Source organism: Oncorhynchus keta, chromosome 23, assembly GCF_023373465.1.
Source record: "Oncorhynchus keta strain PuntledgeMale-10-30-2019 chromosome 23, Oket_V2, whole genome shotgun sequence".
NCBI classification, from domain to species: domain Eukaryota; kingdom Metazoa; phylum Chordata; class Actinopteri; order Salmoniformes; family Salmonidae; genus Oncorhynchus; species Oncorhynchus keta.
This window is the reverse complement of record NC_068443.1, coordinates 18,466,641-18,486,217: the sequence shown is the minus strand read 5'-3', so window position 1 is coordinate 18,486,217 and position 19,577 is coordinate 18,466,641. Positions and strand designations below refer to the sequence as shown.

Sequence of the window (19,577 nt, the reverse complement as noted above, 5' to 3'; positions counted from 1 at the left end):
TGAGTAGAGTTGGAGAGGAACTCCAACTAGTATAAACTCATGAATTCAGCAGCATTCCCCAGATGCAGATGTCACAAGAGAATGTGTTCCGAGGGCCACTCACCTGACACAGTAGAGGAAGTGTGTGTGGTAGTCTGCGTAGACGTAGAAGTCATCTCCTATGCTATGGTCCAGCTGTTCGTGACTGTTCTGGAAGTAGTTGAGAACACTGAGGATGGTACAGTTGTCGTTGTATGGGGCCAGTGGGGCCAAGCAGATATCCTTTAGGATCACCTTCTGGTCCCCATATGAGGCCACTATGTTCTCTATGTCCGTCTGGAGATCCAACACCTGAGAGATGAGTGATTGTGGAAAATTGAGAGAGAAAAACAAACTAAACAAACGAAAGCTATAAAATGTCACATCAGAACTAAGGCAAGGCCCAAAGATGCCTTCCTGAATTGGTCTACAAGAGAGCGAATATATTGTCCAGAACCAATAATCCCATTGAAAATGTTACAACAATTCCATCTGAAAGTATCAATCAATCACCACCCAGCCCAGTTCCTCTACCTAACCCACCTGGTGGAGGACGTCCTTGTCCAGGGGGGCTCCGAAGGGCACGGGAGCCCCCGCGGGGTACGGGGAGTAGGAGGATTCTGACTGCAATGTGGTGGTGATGATGAGCTGCTCTGCCCTGAAGAAGGGTCCAAAGTGGCTGTCAAAGTAGTCCTTCTCCTGCCTAGCCTGGCTGCTGGGCGAGGACCACAGCTCCACAGGGTCTGTGGTGATCTTCATGTAGACCAGGCCCCCTGAGCAGGCAGCCACTATGATCAGGCTTCCCAGGATGACCATGAGGGGCTGCCGTACGCAAAACGAACCCCAGCGGGTAAAGAGGTAACGCAGGGCGTTCTCGAAGTGCTCGCCCAACGTCTCGCCACACGACGCATCCACTGAGAGAGAGAGAGAGAGAGAGAGAGAGAGAGAGAGAGAGAGAGAGAAGACAGGAGGTTACAGGTCAGATCGTAGCAAGAACAGGTTTGTAGCTGTATCTTACTGAATATTGTACTTGGTTATTTACCAAAATGAGACAGAGTCAGATCTCATGCCAAATAAAAGAGTACCTTGATCAATGCTGTCATTGTTCAGAGAGTGAGGGTTATTGCTGTCCAATATTGGGCCATACTCAGACTCAATTCTCCTTTTTCTGAATAAGAAATAAGAGAAAGAGACAAGCATTACATACAGCTCCAAATGGCACTGAATAGACAAGCATTACATACAGCTCCAAAATGACACTGAATAGACAAGCATTACATACAGCTCCAAAATTACACTGAATAGACAAGCATTACATACAGCTCCAAAATGGCACTGAATAGACAAGCATTACATACAGCTCCAAAATGGCACTGAATAGACAAGCATTACATACAGCTCCAAAATGGCACTGAATAGACAAGCATTACATACAGCTCCAAAATGGCACTGAATAGACAAGCATTACATACAGCTCCAAAATGGCACTGAATAGACAAGCATTACATTCTGCTCCAAAATCAGTGCCCCTCAGTTATCACCTGTAGCACCAGGTGCCGATCACGGTTCCCATGAAGACAAGGAGGAAGGCCATGTAGGAGATCCACATGATGAGGACCATAGCGCCGATGCCCAGGATGGTCCATGGTGGGGGCAGGGGAGGGGGGACAGGCTGGGGGCCACAGGCCGGGCTACAGTCCTGGCAGGAGCAGGGACCAGAGCCATCCTCCAGACCCTCCGTACAGTCGTATGTCTTGTTGTTCATGGGGCTCATACCGGATACTGACACGTCTGGAGAGGTGGGGGTGGTACGAGGATGTTGAGTTATTTGTTGTGATCATTAAAAACGAAAGAAGAAAGCATTAGGCATAAGTACTCAATATTGTGTTAATGTACGTATTACATACACTGAACAAAAATATAAAACGCAACATGTAAAGTGTTGGCCCCATGTTTCATGAGCTGAAATAAAAGATCTCTGAAATAGTCCATATTTCTCTCAAATGTGAACAAATTTGTTTACATCCCTGTTAGTGAATATTTCTCTTTGCCAAGACAATCCCTCCACCTGACAGGTGTGGCATATCAAGAAGCAGGTGCACCTTGTGCTGGGGACAATAAAAGGCCACAAAAATGTGCAGTTGTGTCACACAACAAAGCCAGAGATGTCTCAAGTTGAGGGAGCGTGCAACTGGCATGCTGACTGCAGGAATGTCCACCAGAGCTGTTGCCAGTTAATTTATGTTCATTTCTCGACCATAAGTCGCCTCCAATGTCATTTAAGAAAATTTGGCAGTACATCTAACCTGCCTCACAACCGCAGACCACGTGTATGGGGCGAGCAGTTTGCCGATGTCAACGTTGTGAAGCCGGGGTTATGGTATGGGCAGGCATAAGCTACGGACAACGAACACAAGAGCATTATCAATGGCAATTTGAATGCACAAAAATACCGTAATGAGATCCTGAGGCCCATTTTTTTTTTTTTAAGGTATCTGTATTCCCAGTCATGTGAAATCCATAGATTAGGGCCCAATTCATTTATTTTAATTGACCGATTTCCTCATATGAACTGTAACTCAGTAAAACCAATGAAATTGTTGCATGTTTGCGTTTATATTTTTGTTCAGTGTAGTTTCACAGAGACCAGTGACATTTTCAAACAGTGAAATTACATATCTGATTACCCTTGTTGGGACATCCATACCTGGCATGTACAAAGTGCAAATATTCTGTGTTTGTCCATTTAACTTAATTTCACCTGAGAATATAGGGATGATGGTGAAGGGACTCTGTCCGTTGTTGATGTCGAACATGTACTCGATCCAGTTGGTGGCGTTGCAGTCACTGGCATCTTTCCCACAGAGCAGTGACAAGGCCTTCACATTACTGGAGGGAGCCTGGACATCCTGACAAGCATTGTACATGGCTGCCAAGAAAGAGAATCAGAATTATATTAAACACCTGGGCAGAGACATCTGTAGCATTAGGTCAACAATAGTTATGCTAGCCTCCCGGGTGGCGCAGTGGTTAAGGGCGCTGTACTACAGCGGAAGCTGTGCCATCAGAGTCCCTGGGTTCGCGCCCAGGCTCTGTCGTAACCGGCCACGACCAGGAGGCGACGCACAATTTGCCTAGCGTCGTCCGGGTTAGGGAGGGCTTGGTCGGTAGGGATGTCCTTGTCTCATCGCACACCAGCGACTCCTGTGGCGGGCCGGGCGCAGTGAGCGCTAACCAAGGTTGCTAGGTGCACGGTGTACCCTCCGACACATTGGTGCGGCTGGCTTCCGGGTTGGATGTGCGCTGTGTTAAGAAGCAGTACGGCTGGTGTATCGGAGGACGCATGACTTTCAACCTTTGTCTCTCCCGAGCCCGTACGGGAGTTGTAGCGATGAGACAAGATAGTAGCTACTACAACAATTGGATACCACGAAATTGGGGAGAAAAAAAAGGGGTCAATTTTTTTTTTAAACACACAAAAAAAACAATAGTTTCCACTCTTCAAGCTGTGACCTTCAACTGCATTTTGCCAAATGAACCACAACACAGGGGTGTTAATCTGACCCTTAGTTACCCAACTAATTGCATAATACAAGGAAAGTAATTTGTTTGTAGAAATCTACACTGCTACTCGGTCAGCATATACTACAAGCCCAAAAGTATGTAGACACCTGCTCGACGAGCACCTCATTCCAAAATAATGGGCATTCAAATATGGAGTTGGTTCCCCATTTGCTTCTATAATAGCCTCCACTCTTCTGGCTTTCCACTAGATGTTGGAACATTACTGCGGGAACTTGCTTCCATTCAGCCACAAGCACATTAGTGAGGTTGGGCACTGATGTTGGCCGATTAAGCCTGGCTCGCAGTCGGCCTTCCAATTCATCCAAAAGGTGTTCGATGGGGTTGAGGTGAGGGCTGTGCAAGCCAGTCAAGTTCTTCCACACAGATCTTAATAAACCATTTCTGTGTGGACCTTGATTTGTGCAGTAGGGCATTGTCATGCAGAAACAGGAAAGGGCCTTTCCCAAACTGTTGCCACAAAGTTGGAAGCACAGAATCGTCTAGAGTGTCATTGTATGCTGTAGCATTAAGATTTCCCATCACTGAAACTAAGGGGCCTAGCCCGAACCATGAAAAACAGCCCCAGACCATTATTCCTCCTCCACCAAACTTTACAGTTGGCACTATGCATTGGGGCAGGTAGCATTCTCCTGGCATCCGCCAAACCCAGATTCGTCCATCAAACTGCCAGATGGTGAAGCGTGATTCATCACTCCAGAGAACGCATTTCCACTGCTCCAGAGTCCAATGGAGGCAAGCCTTACACCACTCCAACTGACACATGGCATTGCGCATGGTGATCTTAAATAAAATGTTATTGGTCACATATGCTAAATATGTGTATGTTATTGAAGGTGTAGCAAATTTCTTGATCTTAGGTTTATGTGCGGCTGCTCTGCCATTGAAACCCATTTCATGAATCTCCCGACACAGTTATTGTGCGGACGTTGCTACCAGAGGCAGTTTGGAACTCGGTGGTGAGAGTTGCAACTGAGGACAGACGATTTTTATGCACAAGGCGGTCCCGTTCTTTGAGCTTGTGTGGCCTACCACTTCACGGCTGAGCCCTTGCAGCTCCTAGAGGTTTCCACTTCACAATAACAACACTTACAGTTGCCCGGGGCAGCTCTACCAGGGCATACATTTGACGAACTGACTTGTTGGGAAAAAAAAAAGTCACTAAGCTCTTCAGTCAGACCATTCTACTGCCAATGTTCCTCTATGGAGATTGCATGGCTGTGTGCTCGATTGTATACACATGTAAGCAACGGGAGTGGCTAAAAATGCCAAATCTACTAATTTGAAGGAGTGTCCACATATACTTTGTATATATAGTGTCTCTCATACTGTGATATAGAGACTGTGCCCACTAGCTGGATAATGACCATAGGAGTTGGCTCTGACAGCACAAACAGAGCTGGGACCAGGAAATGTGCCCCCTCACCATTGGCAAATGTTTGTCCAATGTAGTACTGGACTTCCACCACATTGGTCTTGTTGGCAGCTGTGTCATTAGTGAACTGGGTTCCATTCATAAAGAGACTCTGGAGGGGGCTGCAGGTTAGCTCACAGAACAGGTTCATCAGGTTGAAGAAACAGGCTGGGCATCTGGAGATGGAGAACACAGAGTCAGGATAAAGAAGCTTACTATCATCAACATATAAAGAGACCGTTAGAAGGAAACAGGTGACAATGATAAGATGCCAACAAAGCTACCTTACTGCCAAGGCATCTTGCTAGACTATAGCTATAACAGGGGTCTGTCCAAGTACGGCACATGTAACGTCAAAGTCCCTTTTGCAAAGCCACCATGGTACGTACCGAGAGAGGAACTGTAGGGGCAACTGAAGGCTCCCTTTCAGAGTCTGAAGCTGCTGGACATCACAGCACAGACTCTGGTTCCCATAGTCATAGCCTGGACACAGCTCCTACACACAAACAGACACACGGTATAACTTCCTTGATCTAACTTGGTTTTGCGAAAGTAAAACATGTGAGACAGAACACATTTCAATGTAAGTCAACTGTCATTTCAGAAGGCATCTTGAGAACCCGTTCAAAGAAAGCGTCCATGGTCAACCTTACCGTAAGCAGCTCATGGCCCTCTGCTGGAAGTGGGATGGGTGGTCCTGTATAGTTGCAGTTGTACTTCTTCCCCGGGACCTTGTCAGAATCACCACACTCACCGTACCACACACAGTGCTGGGCTTGAACCTGAGAGAAGATAGGTAGGCTACTTATCAGAACTTAAATTTGCTGTTCTGTAGGCTACATATGCTGCACCATGGATGCACATTTTACAATGCTTTTGTTGCGGTCATTGAAGGCCCTCAAGAAAGTGTTAGAGTTTCCTTCAGTTCATTTGAATTGGTGAGATCAGTTGCTACTGTGTAAAAGTTAAAAAAGGCACGTAGCCACTGTGTTTGAACGCTAAAGATAATAAATGGGTAAATCCATTTGAATTCAATCCCTTTTTGACAGGACATCATTTAAACAAAACTTTCCATACATGTTGGTCAATGGAAGAAGTCAGAAAGTGACTTTCTGGACCTGGATGCCAAAAGACAGGGCCTTTCGAGGTGGATAGTTGGCTAATATTACACTCAGACGTGGTATAGAGAAAATAACCCCAAGGTGTACAAGATGTCAGCTCACTTCTGCTTTAATTTAGCAAGAATCTAATTTGGGTAAATCATTTGAATTCTATCACTTTGACAGCAATATTTTTGATTCGAATGAAACCTTCCATACATATTTGTCCATAGTAGATGTGCTTTTTGGACCTGAATGCCAAAACATTCAAGAGATAAAAGGTGCTCAAAGGTGACTCCTTTTGCATACCCCACCATACCATGAGACATCCATGTCTTCATTACTGGAGAAGATAAACGGTTGAAATCAATATCATTTAAAAGCTTACAAACAGGGTTGTCAAACTATTTGATACTTTATTGAATAAAAAACAAATGGATGCCCTTTTTTACCTTTAACGTAAATTCTAAAAACATGTACAGTGCATTCGGAAAGTATTCAGACCCTTTGACTTTTTCTGCATTTTGTTACGTTAGACTTACTCTAAAATGGATAAAAAAATATTTTTTTTTTGCCCTCAATCTACACATAATACACCTTAATGACAAAGTAAAAACTGTTTATTTTTTCGCAAATGTATCAAACATAAAACTGAAATTTGTACTTTGTTGAAGCACCTCTGGCAGTGATTAAAGCCTTGAGTCTTCTTGCGTATGACGCTACAAGCTTGGCACACCTGTATTTGGGGAGTTTCTCCCATTATTCTCTGCAGATTCTCTCAAGCTCTGTCAGGTTGGATGGGGAGCATTGCTGCACAGCTATTTTCAGGTCTCTCCAGAGATGTTTGATCGGGTTCAAGTCTGGGCTCTGGCTGGGCCCCTCAAGGACATTCAGTGACTTGTCCCGAAGCCACTCCTGCGTTGTCTTGGTTCTGTGCTTAGCGCAATTGTCCTGTTGGAAGGTGAACCTTTGCGCCAGTCTGAGGTCCTAAGTCTGGCCACTCTACCATAACGGCCTGATTGGTGGAGTGCTGCAGAGACGGTTGTCCTTCTGGAAGGTTTTCCCATCTCCACATTTCTAAAAAACTGTTTTTGCTTTGTCATTATGCGGTATCGTGTGCAGATTGACGAGGACATTTTTCTTCTTATTTAATCAATTTTAGAATAAGGCTGTTACGTAACAAAATATGGAAAAGGGGAAGGCGTCTGAATATTTTCCCGAAGTCACTGTATACCTAAAATTAATTTTAGCATTTTTTTGTGCATATATCCCATTTTACGGCATCTGAGTTTGTGTTGTGCCCGCCATCAGTTGAGACATAACATGCTCTTGAATACAGGGTGAGTGTCATTTCAAATCATACAACTAGAATTCATGGATTCAAAGATAGTTGCCGGTCCACACACACCGTCAAAGTACCGTTCCACACACCGTCAAATTACATAGGTTTTCCTATGGAAGATTGACAGTATAATTTAAAACAGATATTCCCATTCAAGTCAACATTCTCTGATGTCTGGAGCTCCAACCATCTGTGTGGTACCATTTGAAAAGTTTAAATTAAAAATATATTCCCATTTTAGTACATTTATCAGCCAAAACGACACCCTGTATTCAAGAGCATGTTGTCTCAACCAATGGCGGTCACAACACAAAAACCTCATATAAAATAGGGTCTAAACTACAACATATGAATATGAAAATAATCAGAGTTTACACATTTTTTGATAATTGACATTAAAAAGGTTAAAAAATGAAATAATGTGTGTTAGATTATTTTTTTTAAATCTAGAAATGAAATAGTTTGACAACCCTGTTTGTAAGCTTTTAACTGATATTGATTTCAACTGTTTATCTTCTCCAGTGCTGAAGACATGGATGTCTCATGGTATGGTGGGGTATGCAAAAGGAGTCACCTTTGAGCACCTTTATCTCTTGAATGTTTTGGCATTCAGGTCCAAAAAGTCACATTCTGAGCACTTCTACTATGGACAAATATGTATGGAAGGTTTCGTTCAAATCAAAATTATTGCTGTCAAAAAGTGATAGCAAGAATATCATTTGGGTAAATCATTTGAATTCTAAATTAAAGCAGAAGTGAGCTGACATCCTGTGCACCTTGGGGTTATTTTCTCTATACCACGTCTGAGTGTAATATTAGCCTTCTATCCACCTCGAAAGGCCCTGTGTTTCAGATTCTAAAATAAAACCTTCACTTCGACAAATCACATGTGCTGTGGTCTTCCGCGTTCCCCTTTTATTCTACTCTTTCGATGGTTGACTTCCGAACAAGTTTCTTTCAGACTGATAATGTACAGTACACACTGTGCCCTGTTTCTTTCAGACTGATAATGTACAGTACACACTGTGCCCTGTTTCTTTCAGACTGATAATGTACAGTACACACTGTGCCCTGTTTCTTTCAGACTGATAATGTACAGTACACACTGTGCCCTGTTTCTTTCAGACTGATAATGTACAGTACACACTGTGCCCTGTTTCTTTCAGACTGATAATGTACAGTACACACTGTGCCCTGTTTTTTTTTTTTGCATAGGTCACTCGACAGACTTGGTTGGTTCCCTTATTGTCACGGTCAGAGGTTTCAAGTAAATCACAGTAAGATGCACTCTAGGACTAGACTGAACTCACTAATGTGTTGCTACTGTTAAATTATTTCCAACATGTCTCTTATGAGTTATTACACTGGCATTTATAGGAAGGTTGTGTTTGAAGACTTATTTTGTGCCTTTTCTGTGACCTGACCTTGGCTGTGCTCCACCTAGTCTAAAGCCTTGTTCACACTGCTGAGCCTACTCCACTGCATACACACCCGTTGTTAATATGACAACTAATGTAGCCATAGATAGATACAGCGAGTCATGGAGGCATGTTCACATTAAGACGAGTAGGATACAGCCGTAGGGTACTCCCATTACACCCATGTTAAATTGCCTACTTTACTCATACCCGTCTGTACTCTTTTTTTCAATTATTATTATTACTACTATTGTTATTATCACAAAATGTACATATGCTTGGTTGGTCATTTTTAACATTCTTCCATGTCGTCTTAATCCCAAACTGGATGCTCAGATACTGTCGCATGGAAAGTACATAACAATTATCAGCCAAAGAGCCGAAAAGCCGGGGTGTATTCATTACGGTAACCGTTTACCATTTCAGAACTAAATAGAAGCAAACACAGCAAAACAAAAGTTGCTATTGCAAATTCAGATGGGTCCTTCCCCATTTCGTTCCATTTGCTTTAGTTTAAGAAACGCTTTGCAACAGAATCGGCGTAATAAATACGCCCATTGCATACCATTTTTGTTTGAACAATAGTTTAATCAACTGCCCAAGGACCAGGTTAGACGAACCTCATGGGTTCGGGCTATTACACCGCAGTGATGGAAAGCTGTGGCCTCCAGTTACTCAATACATTTAGCTACAATGCATTCAGAAAGTATTCAGACCCCTTGACTTTTTCCACTTTGTTACGTTACAACTTTATTCTAACATGTATTAAAAGTATTTTTAGCAATTGTATAATTTAAAAAATAATTTACATAAAGTATTCAGACCCTGTACTCAGTACTTTGTTGAAGCACCTTTGGTAGCATTTACAGCCGCAAGTCTAATTGGGTATGACGCTACAAGCTTGGGAAACCTGTAATTTGGAGAGTTTCTCCCATTCTACTCGGCAGACCCTCTCAAGCTCTGTCAGGTTGCACAACTATATTCAGGTCCCTCCAGAGATGTTCGATCGGGTTCAAGTCCGGGCCACTCAAGGACATCCAAAGACTTGTCCCGAAGCCACTCCTGCGTTGTCTTGGCTGTGTGCTTAGGGTCGTTGTCCTGCTGGATGGTGAACTGTTGCCCCAGTTTGAGCTGAGCGCTCTGGAGCAGGTTTTCATCAAAGATCTCTGTACTTTGTTCCGTTTATCTTTCCCTCGATCCTGACTAGTTTCCCAGTCCTTGCCACTGGAAAACCTCCCCCCAGCATGATGTTGCCACCACCATGCTTCACTGTATGGATGGTGCCATGTTTCCTCCAGACGTGACGCTTGGCATTCAGGCCAAAGAGTTCAATCAGACCAGAGAATCTTGTTTCTCATGGTCTGAGTCTTTGGATGCCTTTTGCAAACTCCAAGCGGGCTGTAATGCACCTTTTACTGAAGAGTGGCTTCTATCTGGCCACGCTACCATAAAGGCCTGATTGGTGGAGTGCTGCAGATATGGGAGAACCTTCCAGAAAAACAACCATCTTCACAGAGGAACTCTGTCAGAGTAACCATCGGGTTCTTGGTCACCTCCCTGACTGCTCAGTTTGGCCGGGCGGCCAGCTCTATGAAGAGTGTTGATGGTTCCAAACTTCTTCCATTTAAGAATGATGGAGGCCACTGTGTTCTTGGGGACCTTCAATGCTGCAGAAATGTTGGCATCCTTCCCCAGATCTGTGCCGACAAAATCCTGTCTCGGAGCTCTACAGACAATTCCTTCGACCTCATGGCTTGGTTTTTGCTCTGACATGCACTGTCAACTGTGGGACCTTATATAGACAGGTGTGTGCCTTTCCAAATAATGTCCAATCATTTGAATTTACCACAGGTGGTCTCCAATCAAGTTGTAGAAACATCTCAAGGATGATCAATGGAAACGGGATGCACCTGAGCTCAATTTCGAGTCTCATAAAGGGTCTGAATACTTATGTAAATAAGGTATCTGTTTTCGCATTGTCATTATAGGGTATTGTGTGTTTATTAAAACACATTAATTTAATCCATTTAGAATAAGGCTGTAACGTAAGAAAATGTGGAAAAAGTCAAGGGGTCTAGATATTTTCCAAATGCACTGCATTTGTGTTCAAAGCACTGTATCACCAGTGCAACTACCTGATATGAAAGTGATTTGAAATGTGGCTTGAAATATCTGATTCCATTGTGCTTTTTGGCAGGCTGTCCAGACTGCAGGAAAAATAACAGATTCTAATCAGATAGGATTTAGATTTTTATTTGAGTCACTTCAAACTGCCAATGTGAACAAGGATTAAGCCTCTGTCTGTTCGGGGTCTGACAGAGATATTGTGTTTCTATGTGGCGCAAGTTCAAAAGGCACACGCCATCAACCCACCAAACCATTGAATCAGCTGCCTAGGAGGAGGATGGCACACCTAACAGGCTAAGTAATGTAAAAATCTATTTTATTGGTAATACGAAATACTTGTGTTTCTAGCTCCAACAGTGTGGTACTACCTAGCCATACACAAATCCCAAAAATATAACTAAATGTCTGGTTCAAGCAGTGGAATCCCGAAGAGCAACTCCAGTTACTTCCTTGACATACAGGTCTCCCATTACAGTCGTTTTCAGTATCCAACATTTGTGTATTGTTACTCCATATAGCCATACATACTGTATCTTAAAGTTCATTGCCCTTTTGCTGCGTGTTGTCGTGATGTGTATTGGAAATTATTTGACTGTAGGAATGAAGAGGATTGATCAACTTATTTTAGGAATGCAAATGACTGCGCGAGTACAAAGATAGCACTTGTCAATTTTAACAATGGGCTATTGAATTCCATCACACGAGAGAAAATCTGATCAAAACATGAGTTGCTTTGGGTCGTTTGTTGGATTCATGCATTTTTAGCAAAATGTGTTTTATATTGGAGCAGGAGGACGCACATCAGTAGCTTTGAAGAGGTCTCGCTCTCACTTGAATCAGAGTACAGTAATTTGCATGTAAGCCCATGTCACGCAAATATTTGATTTGAGATAAAGAAATGTGTTTTTTTACTTTACCGTGCTGAATAGCTAACGTTAGCTGCATTTGATGGATGATTTTTGAGCTACAAGACACTCGCGTGACAGTGACGAAAAACTATTTCGTCATGTCTGGCCCGCTCGAAAAGCCATATTTATTTTAGCTATCTCCTAAACCAGGCTTCCCCAACTGGCGGTCCGAAGCCGGACAAATTTGGTTTTGTTATTTTTTTTAAATTGTTGGACATTAGACTGTAAAAACACCAGCTCCAAGTGACTTTACATTTTGGAAATCAGTTCCAAAATACTGCCAAACAATAGATATGTGATCGTATACAAATAAATATAAGCACGTTTTGAAATTATGTTTTTGTCAAATCTGTTTGGTCTTGAAGTCTACAAATTATTTGTAGTCATGTTCCGGTCCCCTGACCATCCGCTCAATAATAATAATAATAATATATGCCATTTAGCAGACGCTTTTATCCAAAGCGACTTATGTGTGCATCCAGCGGCTGAATCTAGTTGATGATAGTCAAAACTAGCTACTAGTACAATTTGTAGCTGGCAGCTGGTTCTAGTTTATTGATGCCAGCTAACGCTATCTAGTTACTTTAGCAAGATATTTAACGTTAAACGAACACACCACCTTGTAAGCATGAACAGGACTTGATTTGGGTAAGCAAACTAGCTTTTTGACACAGATTTAGCTCGTTTGACACACTTTAGCAAGTTAGTAGGGGTGTGCCGTAATAGCGATAGCGTGTCTGATGATTGAATCAACAAAACAAGTTAGCGAACGGTTACTGCAAGCAACCGGCAGCTTGCTAACTATACGCAACAAGAGATTAGCTAGCAAAACAAGTCTATAGAAAGCTATTTAATAGGTAGGTGGACTTACCCATGTATAATGTCCCTCTGACAAAATTATGAAGAGGAAAAATAAACAGCTTCTTTCTGATAAGAGCCCCATCCTTCTTACTGTCACAAATACTTCTCTGGCATTCCAACTACAGTAACGACTGACGTTATAACTAGCTATATGAACCCCGCAAAACTTCGGCGTTTCCTGTTATTGCTCGTCTTCTTCATTACGATATTGGTGACTGGAGAACAACCATTTGGCACACTGCTGCAACCTACCGGATTGGAAAGTACGAGCACCAGCAACATTGTGAAAAAAAAAAAATTGACACACAAAACGTAGTTTTTTAACAAGAGAGCCTTTAATCTTATGTTCATTTTAATAAAACAGGTTGAAAAACACTCAGATTTGCTGTTGAACAGTGTAAATGTCTTTAAAGAAAACAACGGTTTATTCATTTTCACTTTGAAATTAAATAATTAGTTCATTAATAAGTGTATATTTATATATAATGGGACAAGACCATTTAGATGAGGAATGTTGATAGGATAATTTATAGGTGACCATATTGAGTATATTATACACGTATAATCTCACATTTATCTTGGGGCTCCGGATTGGCGCAGCGGTCTAAGGTACGACATCTCAATGTTAGAGGCGTCATTATAGACCTGATTCAATTCCAGGCTATATCACAACCAGCTGTGATCGGGAGTCCCATAAGGCGGCGCACAATTGGTCCAGTGCTGTTAGGGTTTGGCCGGGGTAGGCTGTCATTGTAAATAAGGATTTGTCCTAGTAAAATACAAATGATCTGTATATGTACCTCTGTCAAACAGCAGGCTCTCAGAAGGCAAGTAACTAATTCATATATTCCTTCAAAACGGTTAGAAGATTTACAGATGTAGTGTCAGAACTAAAGACCCAACTGTTCAAGACAATAAGCAACAACATAGATATACTAATATTGATACTTTTACACTGGGGCACCAACAGGGGTCAGTGTGTCTCCCATCTGGTCATATAATAAAGGCTATAGAGCCCTCAAATTAAAATCTGGACCTCAAAGCCAGTTTCACTGCAATTTTTCATTATTCCCCTATAATCAGAGACTGATTTAGACCAGGGACACCAGGTTGATGCAATGAATTATCAGGTAGAACAGAAAACTAGCAGGTTCCTGACCTCAGTGTATGAGCCTTCAGCAGAGTCATCAACAGCAACATTTGGCATTGTTGTGTCCTCAAGAAAAACTTCCTTCAGAAAGAGTGCCGTCATGATTCAGAAGTTCATCAATGAACCATGGTCCAGCCACCATCAGTGAAGAGAGCCTCCCCCTTCCCACTTCTGACACAGCAACATTTGACTCCAGTGGGTCTCAAACTGCAGGTTCCACACACAGAAGAGCCGAGACATCTAACTGTTGTTCTAACAGTTTCAAGCCCTTAAGCCGTGGAAGGTAAATACCCAATAATACTATATACTCAATACACCAATCCAGTATGAGTGACATCTTTAAGTACTGTTTGTGTTGGCAAGAAAAGGGTGAGCTGCCACATATAATAGTATTTCTGGAGCATCTGACATCAAGGATTGAAGGTTACACTCTTGTCTAGTAATAGTGTTTCTCCACTTATACATTCTGATCACAACTTTTCATTGTGCAACAAGACATCTCTTATGGGTTTCTGATAGGGGCTACAGTATCTTATAGGCCTAAGGTTTTCTCTTGGTCTTTTGAACACAATGGAGTAGAATACACCCAGAGCCTAATTCCTATCACATCTCTATCTGTTCAGACACAGTTTGAAATGGAAGAGTTTCATAGTACTATACAATACTACAACTGGTGAAACAAAATGGAAAGCTGCACTTATCTCTCTTCTGGCTTCTTTAGGCAGGGATAAATACAATGCAAAGTACAATACAATCCATGGTACCGCTACCCCTCCTCAACAAAGACCTCATGTCTTCTCTCAGTAGGATAGAGAGCCTTATTCCCTGGTGTCTTGTTCCCTCCCCAGTGGGAGTAGGGGGGTAACAGAACTCAGTTTGGGCCCACGTACTCTGCGTTCTCTGCGGCTGGGATGTGGGTCTTGATGGAGGGGGTGAAGTCCTGCTGGTAGTCTGGGTTATCTATACTGTTTTGGGGCTGTTTTTTCTGGACGTGGTGGAGACCACCATTGGAAATTGGGGAGAGGCCATTGGAGGTGGGGGAATGGCCGTTAGCAGTGGGGTTGAGGCCATTGGAGATGCCATTGGAGGTGGTGGGGGAGAGGAGGGAAGGCTGGAGGGTGTTGAGGTACTCAGGCCCCACTGCCCCGTTCTTATAGCAGTTCAGGTACTCTGCCTCTGTTTCATCTGAGGATATGGTGGGGAGGAGGGTGCGAGGGGGACCAGGGTGCTGGTATACAGGGTTCATCATGTCCGAAACTCCGTTCTGGTTAATGTAGTCTGTGGGGCAAAATGACAGGAGTTACTTACTACAGCAGGAAAACAAGCCCTCACAGTGAATGAAACGTTCAATTGTAGTTTTGTAAGCAATGACAGGTGATTTGACAGGTGCTCTACTTGGCATATGAACTACAGCTATTGCCCAGCAGAGGTCACTCTTCCTTTCAAAATGATACATGACTGTTTTATTTTGAAAGGAAGATGTATCACAATATGTAATGAATTAGCCATGTTCTGGGGTTAAGACCCTTTGGGAGGTCAATGAGGATACTTTCCTGGAGATGGCTGGAAGGCGTGGTCCAAGAACCTATCTGTGGGGTCAGCAATGTACCGGAGAACCATGCTTCCTTCTCTGACTGGGAACCCGTTCTAGTTTAAATACAAATGTTGTTGGCTCAAACCCACACCTTAACTGCAAGTATCCAATGAATTAGAGATCAGTTGTTTTGTATGGTGAAAGACTCAAGTCAATACTGCAAAGCTTCCTTTTCAATACACCTCAATGTGCATTTGTGATGGTTACTGACCCCATTTCTGCTGTGGCACATTCCAATGCTGCTGTTCAACGTGCTGTTCTGGCTCTGAAACACAGATTCACACTCAGGTTAACACTTCCTTTTACATCTCAACACACATGGTAAAATACCACAAAAACACTCATTACTGTAGGCGTACTTCTTATAAGCTCTTGGTAGTTCTTCACAGTAATGTTTTTCGAAATGTCAAACCTTTTCATTTCGTTAATGTGTATGAAGATGTTCAAATAAAAGAAAACAAGGAATAAATAAGTGACAAAACAGCTCAGACAAATGTAAATATTTTCGACAGACTGAATAAGAGGAAATAGGAATAAGTTAAACAGGCGACATCTGTCAAAATTGCTGTATAGTGAACCAAATGCTGCAATTATATAATCAGGTTCCTGCACTTGTATTCTGCCAGAAAAATAGTTAACAAGTAGTGCTGCCTGCAAAGGTAATCAAAGTTGAAAGCTTATGGAGTAACCAGACGGCTTTCAGTAGCAGGCATACAGCTTAGATATACGGCCAACACTGCACTTGGAGATGAGTCTTAAGACAGACAGAGAAGGAGAGAGAGATGTCTTCTCATCTTAAATACCATCAATCAAGGTGCACCTGGGAGGAAGCAGGGTTGAGGGGGGAGTAGGGGTGAGAACAGAAATAGTATGGGGGAAGAAGAATACCCCTGATGACAATTTAACAGGAATGATTGGGTGATTGAGTGCAGTCTGGTTCAAGCCAGGTATGACTCGGTATGAATACCCATGTAAATGTAATTTACTCTGTTTCATCCCCAACCTATGTACACCATGATTCAATTTCACCACAATGTCAAAAGAGACTAACTACTGGGTGTAGTAGGGAAACCTAAATTGCTTCCAGTAGTCTAAATTGCCTCCAGTAGTCTAAATTGCCTCCAGTAGTCTAAATTGCCTCCAGTAGTCTAAATTGCCAAATTATGTCCATTTTGGAAGTGGATAACAACATTCTGCAGACCCTTCTTTATAAAACAACAGAAGAGCTGTGAGCATGAAGTGAGACATAATGGAATCACTTTTCTTTGAGTCAGTGCAAGGATGTCATATTATCCAGTCCCTGTAATACACTAAAAAAACTATTATCTGTGTTAGAAATTAGAGCATAGACAGAGCCAGGGGCTGGTGGAAACCTTTTCTTTAGACAGGTTTAGCAGATTCCTGGACATCCCCATTGAACATGAATTTTAGAGCCCGGGAAATCGCCTCTCTAGGTTATAAGTGACTGCCACATAGCAGTAGATGATGGCTAGCCATGTTGATGTGTTATTGTACCATATCATGTAGGAGCTGTGTGCTGAAGGTGCTGAGGTATATATTACTATTATTGTACCGTAGAGTGTAGGAGCTGTGTGCTGAAGGTGCTGAGGTATATATTACTATTATTGTACCGTAGAGTGTAGGAGCTGTGTGCTGAAGGTGCTGAGGTATATATTACTATTATTGTACCGTAGAGTGTAGGAGCTGTGTGCTGAAGGTGCTGAGGTATATATTACTATTATTGTACCGTAGAGTGTAGGAGCTGTGTGCTGAAGGTGCTGAGGTATATATTACTATTATTGTACCGTAGAGTGTAGGAGCTGTGTGCTGAAGGTGCTGAGGTATATATTACTATTATTGTACCATATAATGTAGGAGCTGGGTGCTGAAGGTGCTGAGGTATATATTACTATTATTGTACCGTAGAGTGTAGGAGCTGGGTGCTGAAGGTGCTGAGGTATATATTACTATTATTGTACCGTAGAGTGTAGGAGCTGTGTGTTGAAGGTGCTGAGGTATACATTACTATTATTGTACCATATAATGTAGGAGCTGGGTGCTGAAGGTGCTGAGGTATATATTACTATTATTGTACCATAGAGTGTAGGAGCTGTGTGCTGAAGGTGCTGAGGTATACATTACTATTATTGTACCATATAATGTAGGAGCTGGGTGCTGAAGGTGCTGAGGTATATATTACTATTATTGTACCATAGAGTGTAGGAGCTGTGTGCTGAAGGTGCTGAGGTATATATTACTATTATTGTACCGTAGAGTGTAGGAGCTGTATGCTATAGGTGCTGAGGTATATATTACTATTATTGTACCATATAATGTAGGAGCTGGGTGCTGAAGGTGCTGAGGTATATATTACTATTATTGTACCGTAGAGTGTAGGAGCTGTGTGCTGAAGGTGCTGAGGTATATATTACTATTATTGTACCGTAGAGTGTAGGAGCTGTGTGCTGAAGGTGCTGAGGTATATATTACTATTATTGTACCGTAGAGTGTAGGAGCTGTGTGCTGAAGGTGCTGAGGTATATATTACTATTATTGTACCGTAGAGTGTAGGAGCTGTGTGCTGAAGGTGCTGAGGTATATATTACTATTATTGTACCATATAATGTAGGAGCTGGGTGCTGAAGGTGCTGAGGTATATATTACTATTATTGTACCGTAGAGTGTAGGAGCTGGGTGCTGAAGGTGCTGAGGTATATATTACTATTATTGTACCGTATAGTGTAGGAGCTGTGTGTTGAAGGTGCTGAGGTATACATTACTATTATTGTACCATATAATGTAGGAGCTGGGTGCTGAAGGTGCTGAGGTATATATTACTATTATTGTACCATAGAGTGTAGGAGCTGTGTGCTGAAGGTGCTGAGGTATACATTACTATTATTGTACCATATAATGTAGGAGCTGGGTGCTGAAGGTGCTGAGGTATATATTACTATTATTGTACCATAGAGTGTAGGAGCTGTGTGCTGAAGGTGCTGAGGTATATATTACTATTATTGTACCATATAGTGTAGGAGCTGTATGCTAAGGTGCTGAGGTATATATTACTATTATTGTACCATATAATGTAGGAGCTGTGTGCTGAAGGTGCTGAGGTATATATTACTATTATTGTACCGTAGAGTGTAGGAGCTGTGTGCTGAAGGTGCTGAGGTATACATTACTATTATTGTACTGTAGAGTGTAGGAGCTGGGTGCTGAAGGTGCTGAGGTATATATTACTATTATTGTACCGTAGAGTGTAGGAGCTGTGTGCTGAAGGTGCTGAGGTATACATTACTATTATTGTACTGTAGAGTGTAGGAGCTGTGTGTTGAAGGTGCTGAGGTATACATTACTATTATTGTACCATATAATGTAGGAGCTGGGTGCTGAAGGTGCTGAGGTATATATTACTATTATTGTACCATAGAGTGTAGGAGCTGTGTGCTGAAGGTGCTGAGGTATACATTACTATTATTGTACTGTAGAGTGTAGGAGCTGTGTGCTGAAGGTGCTGAGGTATACATTACTATTATTGTACTGTAGAGTGTAGGAGCTGGGTGCTGAAGGTGCTGAGGTATATATTACTATTATTGTACCGTAGAGTGTAGGAGCTGTGTGCTGAAGGTGCTGAGGTATACATTACTATTATTGTACTGTAGAGTGTAGGAGCTGGGTGCTGAAGGTGCTGAGGTATATATTACTATTATTGTACCGTAGAGTGTAGGAGCTGTGTGCTGAAGGTGCTGAGGTATACATTACTATTATTGTACTGTAGAGTGTAGGAGCTGTGTGCTGAAGGTGCTGAGGTATACATTACTATTATTGTACTGTAGAGTGTAGGAGCTGGGTGCTGAATGTGCTGAGGTATATATTACTATTATTGTACCGTAGAGTGTAGGAGCTGTGTGCTGAAGGTGCTGAGGTATACATTACTATTATTGTACTGTAGAGTGTAGGAGCTGTGTGCTGAAGGTGCTGAGGTATACATTACTATTATTGTACTGTAGAGTGTAGGAGCTGGGTGCTGAAGGTGCTGAGGCATATATTACTATTATTG

At 42.3% G+C, this 19,577-nt stretch overlaps 2 protein-coding genes and 1 long non-coding RNA gene across 15 annotated transcripts in view; 1 reads left to right on the top strand and 2 right to left on the bottom strand.

Annotated features, from left to right (window-relative positions):
- Nucleotides 1-12,954, bottom strand: part of npc1 (Niemann-Pick disease, type C1) — a 31,348-nt gene extending 18,394 nt beyond the window's left edge. The window contains exons 1-9 of the mRNA XM_035799633.2: nt 12,781-12,954; nt 5,668-5,796; nt 5,404-5,510; nt 5,027-5,190; nt 2,780-2,947; nt 1,560-1,809; nt 1,104-1,186; nt 562-932; nt 104-330 (exon numbers count right to left, since the gene is read on the bottom strand). Coding sequence (XP_035655526.1) covers nt 104-330; nt 562-932; nt 1,104-1,186; nt 1,560-1,809; nt 2,780-2,947; nt 5,027-5,190; nt 5,404-5,510; nt 5,668-5,796; nt 12,781-12,852 — 1,571 coding nt within the window. The 5' untranslated portion in view covers nt 12,853-12,954. The remainder of the gene's footprint in view (nt 1-103; nt 331-561; nt 933-1,103; nt 1,187-1,559; nt 1,810-2,779; nt 2,948-5,026; nt 5,191-5,403; nt 5,511-5,667; nt 5,797-12,780) is intronic.
- Nucleotides 12,955-13,083: 129 nt separating this feature from the next.
- LOC118401938 (epidermal growth factor receptor-like) overlaps nt 13,084-19,577 on the bottom strand; it is an 81,664-nt gene continuing 75,170 nt past the window's right edge. Inside the window, exons 25-27 of the mRNA XM_052476719.1 lie at nt 15,726-15,779; nt 15,477-15,567; nt 13,084-15,201 (exon numbers count right to left, since the gene is read on the bottom strand). Coding sequence (XP_052332679.1) covers nt 14,792-15,201; nt 15,477-15,567; nt 15,726-15,779 — 555 coding nt within the window. The 3' untranslated portion in view covers nt 13,084-14,791. The remainder of the gene's footprint in view (nt 15,202-15,476; nt 15,568-15,725; nt 15,780-19,577) is intronic.
- Nucleotides 17,214-19,572, top strand: LOC127911014 (uncharacterized). Of its 13 annotated transcripts, XR_008077358.1 has the most exons (7): nt 17,214-17,355; nt 17,878-18,109; nt 18,631-18,688; nt 18,747-18,804; nt 19,095-19,152; nt 19,211-19,268; nt 19,385-19,572. It is a non-coding gene; the product is annotated as an uncharacterized LOC127911014 (long non-coding RNA). The 13 variants fall into 13 exon arrangements; XR_008077363.1 differs by lacking the exon at nt 18,631-18,688; XR_008077360.1 differs by lacking the exon at nt 18,747-18,804.